Here is a 15,728-nt window from a genome sequence, read left to right as displayed (position 1 = left end):
ATCATAACAATTATTAACTAGCTGTTGTGCTAACTCCGGTATATTTACATTAATGCTTACTGATGACATGTTGATTAATATGCATTGTCCTAATTTAAATAAAAGAGAAAAAACAAGGTTTTAAAATTTACAACATTATTTACCTGTAGCTGGAGGGGAAGATTGTGCCTGATGGTCAAGGGTACTGCCTGAGTGGGAGTTCCCCATCTCTGTGATCACACTGCCTGGGCTCCCGGGTCTGCTGATGGCCTCGGTGTCTGGCTCACCCAGGCGCGGTTTCCCATCATCCACAGGGAGACATCTCTCAGGCAGGTAGGAAGAGCACCGCTGCTGTTGATCTTTAGCCCTGAACATCTGCTGGTCGACGGAAAGTCCGGGTGCCATGATCTGCCATCCTGCGTAGCTGCCGCTGTTTTTGAAAACCTCTTTGTTAGACATGACCTTCTGAAGATAGTCCATGCTGGTGGAGCTCAGTGGAGGGTGGAGATGGTTTAAGCCAAACAAAGAGGAACTCTCCGCGTCTGTCAGGGAACCCGAGGAAATCATCCTTCCTAGCATCTCTCTGACCTGAATGTCTGCACCTGCTGTGGCCATCATGTGGCTATAATCTGATAAATCTGCTCTGTCGGGCATATGGAACCTGTTGTGAAAGCGGGAAATGTACTGGGAGTAGAGGTTGCTTGGATGGTCCTGCGTTAGATTACTTAAGTCAATGGAGGAGTCGTGATCAGCTAGGATGTTACTCTTGGCAGCCAGCTTGTTGAGGTGGACTTTCATGTGGTTCTTGAGAAACCAGGGCTCCTTAAAACGACGGCCGCAAATTTGACAGCAGTGCTCGAACGAGTCCTTGTGTTTCCGCATGTGACCCTTCAGGAACCAGGCCTGGCTGAAGGTCTGGCCACACACTTCACAGGGGAACTCACCAACGGACTTCCCCTTGTCGCTAACTCCCACTGACAGTTTCTGCCCTGCGCCCGAATCGGCGGTTATGTGCGCCGTTTCAACGTGGCCGATGAGATCCTCCTCGTGCGCGGCAGCAAACTCACACAGAGTGCATTTGTACGGCTTGTGGAGGATCCTGATGTGGCGCTCCAGCTCCTGCTGCTTCCTGAACTTTCCCTTGCAGAATGAGCAGCGGAAGCTGGTGGCTTGTGKCAGGATGGGCTCATCGGAGACGGTAGTCACATTAGGAGAGGTATGCGGTTGGAGATCCGGCGCAGCAGAACTGTTCACGAACTGAGGCTCGGCTGGCGGGGTCGGCAGTACGACCTTTAGAGGCTGGTTTGTGTTAGAAAGTGCCGGTGGTTGTTGGCTAACAACACCAGCTCTCATCTGTCGGTCTCTGAGTATCGCCCTTTCCTCTAGCTCGTGAAGCAACYTGTTCTCCTCTCTAATCCTCCCGCGGCCTTTGCCCAGGATGCCTTGCTTGTGAGTACGGAGGTGTATCTTCAGGTTGCCCTTCTGCGCAGCCCGGTGGTCGCAGTACGGACACTTGAAAGGCTTCTCACCCGTGTGAGTGCGCATGTGAAGAGAGAGGATGCTGTTGAAGCGGAAACGCTTCCCGCACAACGGGCAGGGGTACTTCCTGTTCTTGCGGCTGTCGTCTTGGGCAGAATTAACCTGGGAGACGATGCTCTGATTGGTGATTCTTAGGAACTGAGAGAGCTCCACTCGCCCGTTCATGCTGCTGAGAATTCTTCCATCCATGATTTGATTGGCCAGAAGCGCCATCTGTCTCCTAATTGGGTGGGTGGATGGGGTAATGAAGCTGCCCTCTCCGGGACAGGGTGGCGTTACTGTTTGGTGATCAGGGGTATCTTTCTGGTACGGTCCGAATGTTAGCAGTAAAATGAACTCAGTTTGCAATTAATCAGCTGAAACAGATTTAGGATTCCTGCTGCTCTGATGCGACTTCAGTTTCACACCTAAAAAAAGACAAAAAAACACTTTTTTACATAAAATTTCATGCTGTTTTGCATACAAAATCACCAAAAAATAAACAGGCGAGTTAAGTATCAGTACAGTTATGTGCTGTCAATAAATGTGAAAATCTGCAAGTGCATAGTGCCAGTGATGCACCGCAAATAGGTCAGGAAATAGAGCAAAGTAGGTTCAGACACTCGTCATCCTGTCTTAAGTATACCTGTGGTTTTAGATTATTGTTGGAGACAATAAAAAAATGCTGATTTTGTCTAACCACAAAGGCTTCCTCAACAAATGTCTCATCCACACAAAAGAGTAAGGTGAAAATCTTGTCTAGATCACATTTTGTAATGACACGACACTAATGCAGCACAAACATCAAAGTCGGTCTGCTCCTGTTTTCTCTTCTTTTGAGTTCAAAACTCTTAGAAAAGTCTAAAGAATAGATTCAAATAGCTGAGCTTTAGCAGTTCCCCTGCATGTTTGAGTTGAACCCTTACTGGAATAATCACCTCGCAGTAACATTTAAGAAAGAAACAACTTGGATGCAAAAAGAATCAACTGTAGCAGTTTAGGGGAGGATATTGAAGTAGAAAGCCTCCACTTTGCCAGCTCTTTTTAATGCGACTGTGGCATCAAAACAAAGCTTCAAATTCATGTTGTGCTACAATGATAGAGGTCACACAGACGAGCCCTGCGCAGCTCTACAGCAGCACCAAAGGGCACAGAACAAAGGATGCACTGTCCACCCTGAATTAACACAGGCTTACATCATCCTGGATCGCAACCTCAGTCAGTCACGAAAGTGATGTACACAAAACCCCACAGACAAAAAAGTTAGCCATTTGGGCATGTTTTTGTGAGAGCTGCTCGGAGCTGTAGCTCGGAAATTTGTGTCACCGTGTGGTACTGACCAAATCATACCTGACAGGAAAAAAATAAAAAGTCTGCAAAGTTGTAGATCCCCGTTTTATTTGTCAACCTGGTATTGAGAAGTCACACCACATCAAGCACACTGTGTTCTCTGTTCACTTCCCACTCACTTTCAACGATTACTCTCATTACAACTATTGTTGCGTTTACCTCTAATAATGCTATTACTTCATAGTAGCTGTGAATGTGAMATACTGGGCATCGTATCCAATTTGGAATCTGCAAAAAGGTCAATAATGATCGATCAAACTCAGCTCAGAAAGGTTTTACATTGGCAGCATTTTTCTCCAATTACTTTGTGTGTGTTTCTTTGCTGAGCAATGCAACTGCTCTTTCTTATCTGCCAGTCTCAACAAGCTACCAGACAGAACTATAAAAGCAAATGTTGAAATAATTCAGATTCAACAATTTCAGCTAAATTAAAGGTGCTGTATTGACCTGGTGACTTTACACCCGTCAAGTGAAGACTAAGGCTTCCTAAATAAAATGTTTGCATTTGAGCCACCTGCTGCTGCGTAGCAACCTCAGTCAGTCATGAAAATGTAAAAACCACACAAAGAGCTGCCTGCAGCCGTGGTTGGTTTGAGCATTGTGTCTGCTCAGAGCTGAGATCAATGTAAGGATATGGGGCTGACCTAATCATTTCTGACAGGCAGAAAGTAAGCAAAGGACATTAGCATACACTGAATCCACTTCATATTTACCAAAGTGGTATTTCTGATTAACTAAGCATAACAAGTTGGCCAAAAGCCCCTCATCATGTGTGTGTCTGTGCGTTCGGGTCCAGATTTTGCAGGAATAGGTGTAGATGGGAGTGGGGCCACTAGTTGTTTTCTCTGTCAAAGTGAATTAGGCTCTTTTTGGTGCAGACTGAGAGAGTGCTTGATTGTTATGAAGCACTGTGTCACAGCGGCGCTTCTTAGGTGTGGCCACGCATTGATGAAAAAGGAGCAGGTGTGATTTAGCACAGGCAATAAAAGGGAAACAAAAATGTGACAGATACGCACACGCGGTTAAAGCAGCCATGGGAGCTGCAGATTCCAGATGATTTTTGGATCAAACATTACATTTGCTTTCATTTCTGTCTGGCAAAGGTTTCCATAAAGGATTTAACCAGCAAGACAAGGACAATTTTGCCTTCTGACTTATCTGCTAAGCAGGTGGACAGTGTTGTAAACGCATCGGAATAGACAGATGAAAAGTGCAAACTTTTTTCTTTTTTTGAACAGTATTTAAAACTAGTAAAAATGTATTAATGTATGTATTTTACGTATTTTCCAGGCACATATTTCAATTCTATACCATAATAAAGCAGAGATGTCAAAAGTCATAACATAATAAGTATAAATACTATAGTTTAAAACAACATTTTTGAGTTTTTTTTAGGTTTTTAGTCAAGTAAAAGTACAAAAATACTCATTTAAGTATAAAGTAGAAGTAATCTATAGAAAAAAGTTGTTAAGGATAAAAGCTTAGGCTGAAATGTAATTGCTGAAACATTTGGGCTGCACTAGACTTCCTGTTTCAGCTGCACATATCTTTATATCTCTGCCACGGTGGTCTTTTTTTTTTTCGAACAATGACAAGCTGGAATGACAACAAGCTGAAGAGAAATATAAATGAAATACGTTTTGCATTTTTAAAATGGAAAACGTAGAAAGTACATCACAATGTAAAAAATAGAAGTAAAAAGTTAGCTGAACAATAATTACTCAGTAGAGTATAAAAGAAGTAAATTTCTACTTAAGTAAAGAAAAAAAGTATTTGTACTTGATTATTTGAAACCTCTGCAATCAATTAACTATGTCACCTTCGATTGTTATGAAAACACATTTATCAAAAATAAATTTGACTTTGCGTCATAGTCTATCTAAACGCCTTGAAATTGACCTCTGTCTCTTTAAGAAGCCCTTACCATTTCTAACACTCCCACTTCAGCCCATCTTTACAACAATGTTTCAGGGGGAGGGGTGCTCTGYGGGAGAGGCGCTTGGCTGTAGACTGAGATCCAGGGAGGAGCTTTATGTAAATAGGCGGAGCTTTGTACCAGCAAGCATTCCACATGGCTACCATGAGATTCAAAGATTTCTCAAACATGCATGAATGAGTCAAAGCAACACTCTGGGTATGTTTTTGATGAGGGAATGATGTTATAATATGATATAAAGCTAAAAAAATATTTTGCATAATACTCCCCTTTAAATATAGCAGCACATGCCACTTACAGTAGCTCACAGGAGAAGCCTATCAAATGAATACTTTCTGAGAGTTTCAATAAAATCTGCATGGTTTACGGTATATTTTGGTAAAAGACAGACTGGGTTGAAGCCAGCCATTAAAATCTAAGTTTTAAGCAAAAATAATGCATTATGTGTAGTGATCTGAGTGTGTGTTGGGGATGACACCACATCAAACTTTAACTGAATGACTTTCCAATTTGCAACTGTCGCATGAACTGACACACAAACAAGTTTCAGTTTGCTGACTTTATCTGAAACATCTAGAAGAGCCAGACGAGTGATATTAGTGGTGTTTGATGTTGAGCATATCTGTAGATGCCACCCCCCATATTCTCTCCTTAATGCTGTTCTGTCTTCATCAAAACTGCACATAATAATTAATGACTTTCACCATTTTTGAAATTCAAAGACTTCAGGCTACAGAGGTTAATAGTCTTAATATTACAAAGGAGGGTCATGGACAGAAACTAAAACCTCAATGCCACGCTTTCTGCCCCCTGCATGTCGCTCCCACTCGCCCGCCTACCCACGAAACCAGCCGAGAGCCAATCATCACGAGGACCGCCCTGTCAGGGGGGATGAAGAGTCTGTACATGGAAGAGGGCAGTGGTAACACAGCTGCCCGCCATGACCCGCACAAAAGATAGCGCCCATATACTTTCTGACAGCCAGATTAATGAAACCCTATAGGAGCTCCTCTGTAGGCCTCCCAAAAGCCTGACGGAGACAGAATAGTCTAACCAGCACCATTCATTACTGCGGGTATACAGAGCACAGAAAGAGCACACACAGCACTGACAAACTAGCTCCTTGTGAGTAATCACTAAAGAACTCATAAAGGAATACATACACATTTGTTGGGAATGCAGTAAATCTATGCCACTCCTTTCACAACTATCAAAAACCCGGCTTGTGGCTTATAAAAATAAATCTGGCGCGCATGTGGCGCATCGATGATGTGCCGTTATTTCGGCGTCAGCTATTTCATACGTTCAGTGAAAAAGGGGGCTTTCGATTAATTTTGCTGGCCTCCGTCAGTAATGCAGATTGGTGGCCCCCGAATGCAAGGCAAAAAGACAGGGGAGGGGGAAACAAGTTCCTGTGGCAACATACTTAAGATAAAGAGTAAAACATTAGCAAGACAGATGGGAAAACAACGAGTTCGTAAGAGGGCACCAGCTGTGTGCGTACCTGTATGAGTTAGTAGGAACTTGCATCAGTTGAAAGATTTAAAGGTCTTTTAAATGGCAAAAGCTCATCATTTCTATTTATCTGGGGCAGCAAAGATGGGGAGATTGTGAGTGAGCTATAGGCAAAGTGAGGGAAGCAGGCAGCATCATTAAAACAAAAGAGTGCGCATGTACTTTACATATAAAGCTTCACACTGTCATTCTGAGTAGCTCTCAGATTCATCACAGGAAATGAAATACAGTATGCACACATGCAAAGACTCCCACTCTCACGTGCTCTCTCTCTCTCTCTCTTGCACACACGCATGCACGTATGCGTCAAATGTTTTTTAAATCACTAATGTGTAAACAGTTGCTCTTATTTGCACAGACCACCTGTTCTTTCTGGACACGAACAAAGCTTTGGCGTACAATGGGGCGAGTGAACAGTGAGGGGTGCTTAGGGGATGTCTTGCACAGGAGAAGCCTATCCACATGGTGTAGGCTGCATCAGATGGTTGGGCCCTGCATGGTGGCGACCAGCTCCAATATAAACGCACACAGATCACCAAAAAAAAAAACGGAGCGCCTTTCAGCCTGCAACGTATTGAAAGGGTTTTTGCTTACAAGAACTTCTCCCTGATGTTAAAAATAAATAAATAAATAAAAAAATGCGAACTCTTCGACGCGATACGCTGTTTAATTCAACAGGACTCCTAACTGCGAAGAAGATCATCTTGTTTTTCCATTCACCTCTCGCACATCGCTCAATATTTGCGAACGCGGAAGGAAYGGAAGAGAAACTAGATCCACTTTGAGCACTTGAAGGCACTAAAACAAAAGTCATTAAACGAGTCATCACAAAATCACAGCAGGACTCTGGTAATGCCACTTACAGTAGCTCATTAAGCTATGGCATCCACAGGAAAAAACTGACAAACAAAGAGCATAATCCAAGGCACATTAACTGGGCTGATAATTCAATGAAGTCTCATTTGGCAGCCATCTTGCCCTTGTGAAAGTCTTTTTTCCCCCTCCTGTAGCAGAGCACAGACCTCTCCATAAAGTTTCTACCTCTCTTTGTCATTCTCTCTCTCTCTCTCTCATACACACTCACACACACAAACACACACTCTGTGTCTTTCTAAAACAACAAAACATCCACCATTAGACAACGGGGTACCAGCGTAATTAGAAAATGACTTCCTTTGCAATCCTAGCTAAGTAGTTTACACACTGTAATTACAGGGACAAAATCATCTTTTCATCATTTCACTGATTGAGCTCATCAACCCAGTGGGATCCCAGGACTGTGCTCAGGCAACATCTGGGCTAAGAGAATTAGCCCTCAGTTTAGCAGGCCTTGCTCAGTGGCAAGCACAGCAGCGTGAACGCCGGACAGGGCGGCGAGCGGCTCTGGTTTTAAGATTGTGGCGATCTCGAGCTTTATCAGACTGATGGGATTCAGGGACACACTGGAAGCTGTTTGCTGTAGCACAACAGAAGCGAGCTCGGCTTCGGCGCTGTAGCTATATCTATTTCCCATGCTCCCAAAAAAAGAAAAAAAAAGAAAAAAAATCTCATATCAAACTTTCACTCCCTCGGAGATGACTGCTTAACTCGCATTAAAGATTGACCTTGGAGCACAACAGCACATCTTTTCATGGGAAACTTTTATTTATTGCACTTTTCCCCGTGTGCCCCGAGCCTTGACTTTCTAACAAACACATGTGGTCCAGGAGCTGAAGGTGAAGTGCTTCTGCTCGTCTCTGTCCTGCAGAAGGGCTCTGACTGCCCCTGTGTGTTGGCAACAGAGGCAAGTGTTTAATGTGGCAGCTGTTAGCCTCGTGGATTTTCACTAATCACTCTCTCCTGATTACTCTGATGAGTGTATGATGCTCTTAAATAATCAACCCGCAACGGAAAAAAAAAAAGAAAAATAATTATCATCATCTCCCTAAGTAGTGCAGCTGCACCCGCCTGCAATAATTACAACTAGAACAGGGCGCCTTCTCTCGTCACTTACAACCACTTATTATTAGAGATAACGCTAATTGGTGCAGTGGTGGGCGACAATTCTTCATGGGGTTCATCGTAAAAAGCCAAACCTTGAAAGTTATGGCACATTAGAGGTCTTAAAGCCAAGGTGCGGTATTAAACACTGCATGCTGAGACATGCTGATAATCTGAGCCAGGGGAGTAGTAGAAGTCCTATCAGTAGCCCCTGGTTTCCTCGCTGCCTTGCCCTCGCTGCACCCTTCCCCCCACGCCTGGTATCAGCCTGGCAGACACAATTAACATTTTCATAAAAACAATTCCCGGCCTCCAATAGTCCAATGTAATTTGTTTTCCATCTCTGTTCATTAATCATTGTTTAAATCGGTGAGCCATCCCCTCCACTCTGCCATCTGCACTCAGCTGTGTTACAGATATGACACCTTCCCTCTTAATGGGAGCTGACAGCCAGGAGAGGAGGCCTGTGGAAAAGAGCTTCCTGCATGTGCACTTCCACCTCACATACTGCCAGCAGGTGAGAGAGGGGTATTTAATGGGTTCTGATTAATCTCAAAGGCAAACAACATTACACTACAGCATTGCGAGCACGCGGCGCCACGTTTTTAATGTCGCGCGGCAGCACAGGAAGAAGGCTGCAAAAATATCAAAACCCGATGCAGATATAGGGCTCGAAAACAATAGCAGCGCAATCCAGATTTTGTCAAACTTTAATGCTGTTTTTTTTCCCCTCTCCTCTATTCTAGTTAAATTAGTGCAGCATTCCTACAATATGCTATTGTTTTCCTGGAATTGGGAGCAAGGTTATTAATTATTCACTGTTGTGTTCTCATATGAGGGGGGCTATGCTTTTCACTGTATTGCCTCATAGTTCAAATACTTAAGGGCCATAGTACTCAGGCAAATTTCGCGAGGCAACATCACAGCGGTATCATTATCACCAGGCATACACTTAGGGGATTAAAAGTTTCCTGAAGAGTCTGAATGATTGGAAAGGGGCTTTTTTTTATTCTGATACATTTTCAAAGTTCTTGCATTTCATTGGAGAGAGACATCAAAAAACTTTTGTCTTACTTTTTTTTTTCAAATGATTTTAAGCCTTAAGTCTAAACAGCTTAGGCATTGTTGCAGGGAGAAAATCCTACTCGGTGTGGTGGTAAAGAGGGTGCCAAAAAGTTCATCTGGCTTGTTGATTTCATCGTGGATTACAGATATTCAAATCATGTGCCTCATGTTCAAACAAGTGCCTCTATCAGGGAAGAAAGTTGCCAAACAGAGCTTTGTCGTGTAAATCTGTATGAATTGACTGCAGAATAATGAGAAAACAGGCTGTGGTGCAATTAATACAGTTTCATTCAATTCCCATCCAATTTTATGATGATGTTTTAGCTCTATATAGAACACAAATTGAGCGATTTCTCCATGAAGAACTTTGTTTTACACGAAACAGTTCGAATAAATGGTCCTTGCCCCCCTTTTTTAAGCGAGGAGGTGTTCTAACAAGGACAACAGCAGCATCAGTAAATGATGTGTATATTCAAAGCTGAATATTTCATGTTGATTGATCGCACTGACTGCCACCCACCTGCTCCTCCTCCTGTCCCACCGGAGCTGGCATGAGGAGAATTCAGTAATTGAGAAGAGCAGAGCATGGTCTCTCTTTGCTCACATATGACAGATGGGGCATCATCGCTTCAAAGGAGAGCATTTGGAAACAGGAGGAAGAGGAGGGGGCAAGAGGGTGAGGGTGGTTTTCAAAGTAGCTGTGCCACTCTCTCTCTGTCTCTCTCTGCACAGGTGACAGTGACAAAAACACAAAAGGTTACCATATCTAAAATAAGTGCCACCAGAGTTGCAAAAACAGGAAATGAATGTACAGATGACCATTTTAATCATCATTATTCTGTTCAGTCAGATAACTTCTATCTTGTTTTTTTAATAAACTTACACATTAAAATGACATAAAACTGTATGTGGTGTAGAAATTAAGAGAATAAAACATTTCATTATGATTTAATCACCCTAAAAATGTCGATTTTCTGCTTTCTGTTGTGTTTTTTTAAAGATCCCTGATCGTTTTATCACAACTTTCTCCTTTCATCACCTTCCCTCATCCCCCGCCATTACTTCGGTCACTTTACGAATTTAAAAAAAAAAAAAGGAAAAAGAAACAGTTGCATCCCTGTCTGACAGAATCTGTCTCATCAGAAACTTTTTTTCCCCTCCTGTCATTAAAATCCAGACGACGGGGCAGAGATTTCTCTTACCTGTCCGGCTCGGTGGTGCGCGGAGGACGACGCGACGTGACAGATGGGAGTTGAGTGGAGAGAGTGATGTTGGACAGGATCACTGGCTGCTGACTGACGGACTGTACGCTCCGCACGCTTTATCATGAACGCCCAGCACGCAGCTGGGTGGCAAATCTTCCCCTTCAAGTTCCCGTTTAGCTTCAAAGAAACGCGTCCGAACGAGCAGAAGCGACGCCAGCCGCGCGCTTTGCTGTGTTGCATTTCCAACTGCAGACAGAGGTAATGAAATCTTGTTTTTTTTTTTTAATTACTTGGGATACTTCGACATGTCCCGAAGCCGTATGTCTCCCTCATCTGGCCGCTGGTATGTAAGTGTAACAGACTGTCTGGCACCGTGCGTAAAATGTGCACTGGCGTCTCCAGTGCGCAGACTTCATTAATCCTTTTTCTGATGTTTCAGGACTATGCGTCATGCTTGTTTTAGGAGTCATCCTCTACATTTTACAATTAAAAAKTTCAGTAAATTGATTTTTATTATTAAAAATAAAAAAAATAAAATGAAAATAACATTTCCTTGTTTACAGCTTTGAATGGAAGCTGTTGTTTCATGCTCTGTGTGTCCAAAGTGTTTGATACCATGTAAATAATGAGTTCTATCAGTGCTTCAGCCTTTTTACACTGTCTCACTTAGGGAGGTTTAATTAGATGCTGTTTGCATCTTTCACCTTTCTGCTATCTGACCTTCACTGTGGATTATCCTCCAAGACAACGAGCAATGTTTTCTTGCTTGAATGTGAACACATTCCGAGCACATCCTCTGTTAAACCTTAAACCTAAAGAAAGCAACACAAACTGCTCACAGCAAATAATAACAACACAGCAACAGGTCTTCCATTCATTTATTTATTCTTCATTAAACATGTTCAAAGTTAACATACATTATGCTGGCTGTGTATAAAAACCATTTAGGTGGAAAATAAAGAGGCAATCTGCTGTTAAACATGAAAGAAGAAACATTTGAGTGAATTTTGGTACAAATATCTACTGAAAGGACTCATTAACCATCGATATGAGAACTGTATTGTGCAGATTTTGTCTCTTACTTTATTTATTTGTTTATTTATTCATTTTTTGACAAGTCTTTGTGCCTTTTCAATAGGAGSATTGTAAAATCTGTTCTTTTACAAGTTTGTTTTATCAACCAATTTCTACCCTAACTAGATCTAGATTCCCTTATCTAAAAGGGAAAGTGCACATTAATCAACATGAGTACTTCTATCCATTATGTAAATGTGCCAGAGTTAGCCTCACAGCCTAATTTTCATCTGCAATCTCAGACCGGTTGATGGAACAAAAAGTACATTAYAAACAAACAAATACCAGCAACATATACTGTAGTTAATAAATCACATGATCTTCTTGGATAAATGGAATCGTGCTAAAGCTCAAAGCAACTTTTAGGCTTTAAGTGTCATGAAGTAAACACAAGACATTAAGATTTTCATTACAATATGTTAAACAGTAAGCAGATATCCTGGCTGCTGTTTAATCCATTCGTCTGTCATCTGGAGCCAGTTGCAAACTCTCCCTCTCATTCCTGAACACCTGTCTGGACAACAATACATGCATGAGTCCTTCATCATGCAACGTTTTCAAATCCCCCTTAATCCCAGAAATGCAGATCTCGAGTGGCTCATTACTTCGTTTCTATGCAGGATTTCTTTGAAACGTAGTTCCAGTCCTCTCTAGCATATACCTTTGCAGCTTAACCTAAATAAGTCCAATGATCTGTGTCTTACCAACACAACGCTAGTATGTTAAGCATTGGCTAATCTGTCTCATGCTACCTGGATTTTCATATTGGAGAAATAATCCTGATGAAGGCCAGGAGGGGGGAGTCACCTTAAGACCTGTTTAAAAGCTTCTTATCAAAAACCCGCACTCCAAACATTTACCTAAATAGGAAGCGATAGCCCTTTAACTTATAATCCATGGCTTTAATTAAAGAGGAAAAACAGTGTTGTGTATCATTTGGCCTGGTGACGTTTAAAAGTGCAGAAAATTTACAGTTCGGTCCACCGTGATGGCCTTTTAAAGTTAACTAGAAGCATGTTTTCTTCTTTGTTTTAGCTGAATTTATTATTTTAGGCATCTATGGGTAGAAACGTGTTTAGAAGAATTAGGGCAGTAAAAAAAAGACTACTGTCTTCAAACCTTTGAATCTTCAAGACTTACTGAAGTTGTTTGTTCCTTATATTATTGCTAATGCAACAATTCAAGCAGCAATTGTATTTTTCCTTTTTCCTTTTCAATCTAGGTCAGAACTTAATGTGCTTAAAAAGGATATTTGTGTGTAAAACATGCACCAAACAGAAATAGTTGGTGGTTTTTGTTTTCTCAATTTTAGGATAAAAAAACCCTTCTCAATTTTATTTGACCTAAATTGTCGTGAATGGTGTCATGTTTCAGAAAAGTGCTGATTGTTTCCTATTTCATTAGAACTAGAGTCATTTACAAACTTTGCACAAGCTGAGGCAACCAGCAAAGGTCTTGAAATCACTCATTCATTAGTTTGTAACGTAGGAAGTTAAACAGACGCTTCCAGACTGCAGATTAAGAATCAACTCTGTGGATGTCTCATAGCTTTAGAATCTGTTGGGATGACTTCAGTGTGCACACTGAACCAAGTGACTTTTAGGAATGAAACACAAAACAAAYACCTGCACTGAATCTGAGACACGACGGGGCAAAAATGATGTGAGTGAAGACTTTAAGCTCCTTCGGTGCTTGTGAAATAATCTGCAGTGAAATAAAGTGCAGCTTTGGGAACACAGTCAGATATTTATTTGCCATTAAAAAGGCTCATGAGCAAAAACACAAAAAAACATGCTGCCTACAGTAAAATATGGTTGAGGATTTGTCACGTTGTGGGGTGTTGGTGCCTCTGGAACTAAAGTAATGACTCAGAGATGGTAAAATCAGCATCATTGTAACATATGTTAGTAGCAAGACTTATTATTAAAAGTCTTTGTTTGGCCTTTGTAAAAAGCTTATATTGACTACTGCAAAACAGAGCTTTTGGAGGTTTTGCAGTCATAGCATTTAACTTTATAAATTTCCATTAAGTCCTGTTTGTTTAAAATAAACCAAATTTCAAAAACTTCTTATTTTTCTTAACACATTCAGCAGTTAGCGGCACCTCTGTGCCACATGAAGCAGATTTTAATTCCTTTTAGCTTTTCCAACAAAGGATTTGCTCACCAGTAGGACTTGTTTGTGCTCTTGTAGCTGTGTTGTCTTGAAATCCCACCCATTACACACCAGTTTGAGTCTTTACAAAYTGAAGATGACGTTTTACATTCAGCCGACTCCCAACTTTGATGAAACATTTCGATGCAGAAAGCTGCAGTTCAAATATCGCTCTCCAGGAATTTCCGAACTGCCCATCACCTCCTGATCAAGAGCAAGATTTTGCCTTTTTGTAACGATACAAAAAGAATCAAAACTGTGGTTAAATTCATTTTATTTGTAGTTTATATCAATAATAGTTTTTTTTCCTTTACATAAAGCTTGTCACAGAAAAATACATACATTCAGTAAGAAGATAAGAAAGTCAAAACGACGTTTCAGACTGGAAAAAAAAAAAAAGAAAAACTTGAGGTAAAACCTACAAACTCATGCCACTTAGAGAGGAGGAGCTAAAGTAAACGTATGACAAACAGCTTAATGAGCAAACAGGAAGACTTTCTTCCACTGACTTTATAATGTAGATAAAGAGGAAATCTAACTGGTTGTTTCAAACCACTGACAGGTTTGATCTATTTATATGCTGCTTTTATTATAATGAGAAAAAAAATAACTTTTTTTCAATTTGAGGGAAAAATGCATAACCAAAAAAGGATGACTTGTTTTTTGTTCAGTTTATCGGTTGAAAACAAAAAAAATTCTTCTCAAACGTCACTTTTGCTGCAGCCTGGCAGCTTTGAACTTTGACACTCTTTTCGGCGCCTGCTGAGGCGGTGCCACATCAGGTGCCACCTCCTCCTGCTTCCTCTCCAGTATGGTTGGGAGAGCTGGTGGGATGATGGTCAGGTGGGGGACGGCTGTGGGCATCGGGTCTTTTTCTATCACCGTACCTGAAAACGCCTGGAGAGGAGAGGAAGGATACTGGAGTGAGAAAAACTATGCTGGTTTTCATCACATTGTGTCACCATTTATGCTTATATGGCTTCTATTGTTTGACCCCACTCAGATCCGTTTTAGTTCTGAAACTCAGAACCATGAACCCACGATAAGGTATTTGTCAAAAACTACTAACCTCAAATCGGCTGGGCATTAGTAGCGGTACGGCAGTGGGGCTGTCCTCCTCTGTGATGCCATCGCTGTTGTCGCTGTGCGTCTCGTCGTGGCTGAAGCTGCGCCCCATCACCCTGCGCTCCTCGAAGTCGGCCGCGCTGCTCTCGCTCGTGTCGCTGCACACGCTGTTCTCTCGACTGCGCGACTTCAAGATGGACTTCCTGGGGACGGGCTCTCCGTTCCTCACGTCCACGAATAATCTGAGCGAGAAGCAAACAGCTGTTAGGTTCCACGAGTCGGTGCGAGCGGACGTCGTCCTCGGTGTTCGGTCGTTGGGGTTTACCTGTAAATGTCTGCCGGAGTTGTGATTTTGAAAAGTTCGTGGTGGGAGTGTCCGTTACTGTGTCCGTTTTTCTTTTTCCTTTTGGAATGCTCCTTCTGCTCTTTTCGTTCACTRAACTTTAACGTTGTGTTTTTCCCCGTGTTTATTCTCACCTGTGGTCGATGTAATAAAGACAGCATGAAGGCAAAGATGTTTGTCATTTAATCTGTTTCATTCAACAACAACTAACCTTCTTGGGTTCGACTGTGTGAGAAAAGAAAATGGTTGGCAAACAGTGGCCTTCCTCCTCATCTTCCTCGTCTTCTTTCCGCTCTGCGAGTGGCTGTTTGCTGTGAGGAGCTGAGCTCCAGCTTGGCTTCAAACTCAGGCCGTTTACCGGAGGGGCAACATCTGCCTCCTTTTCYTCTTCCGATGAAGAGGAGGATGAGTCCTCAGCGTTCATTTCTGTGACATCACATAATCTGAAGACAAACATTTTAAAGGGATCCCTGATTAGTTGTAACATTAGACTTTATTTGATAAACATATATTTTAACTGTAAAATAAAGACTAAAAATACTGT

The 15,728-nt window shown here is 41.9% G+C and overlaps 2 protein-coding genes across 3 annotated transcripts in view; both read right to left on the bottom strand.

The window, feature by feature from the left end:
- Positions 1-10,929, bottom strand: part of LOC106523192 (zinc finger protein 536) — a 27,470-nt gene extending 16,541 nt beyond the window's left edge. The window contains exons 1-3 of one of the 2 annotated variants that reach the window (XM_014016557.1): positions 10,546-10,929; positions 9,864-10,067; positions 144-1,925 (exon numbers count right to left, since the gene is read on the bottom strand). In XM_014016557.1, the coding sequence (XP_013872011.1) occupies positions 144-1,731 (1,588 nt within the window). In that variant the 5' untranslated portion in view covers positions 1,732-1,925; positions 9,864-10,067; positions 10,546-10,929. The remainder of the gene's footprint in view (positions 1-143; positions 1,926-9,863; positions 10,068-10,545) is intronic. The other variant, XM_014016558.1, reaches the window with a different exon arrangement.
- Positions 10,930-14,033: 3,104 nt separating this feature from the next.
- Positions 14,034-15,728, bottom strand: part of uri1 (URI1 prefoldin like chaperone) — a 10,404-nt gene continuing 8,709 nt past the window's right edge. The window contains exons 8-11 of the mRNA XM_014016556.1: positions 15,396-15,627; positions 15,167-15,318; positions 14,846-15,083; positions 14,034-14,673 (exon numbers count right to left, since the gene is read on the bottom strand). Coding sequence (XP_013872010.1) covers positions 14,485-14,673; positions 14,846-15,083; positions 15,167-15,318; positions 15,396-15,627 — 811 coding nt within the window. The 3' untranslated portion in view covers positions 14,034-14,484. The remainder of the gene's footprint in view (positions 14,674-14,845; positions 15,084-15,166; positions 15,319-15,395; positions 15,628-15,728) is intronic.

This window comes from Austrofundulus limnaeus, unplaced genomic scaffold (genome assembly GCF_001266775.1).
Source record: "Austrofundulus limnaeus strain Quisiro unplaced genomic scaffold, Austrofundulus_limnaeus-1.0 Scaffold147, whole genome shotgun sequence".
Taxonomy (NCBI): domain Eukaryota; kingdom Metazoa; phylum Chordata; class Actinopteri; order Cyprinodontiformes; family Rivulidae; genus Austrofundulus; species Austrofundulus limnaeus.
This window is presented reverse-complemented; position numbering and strand designations above follow the sequence as displayed.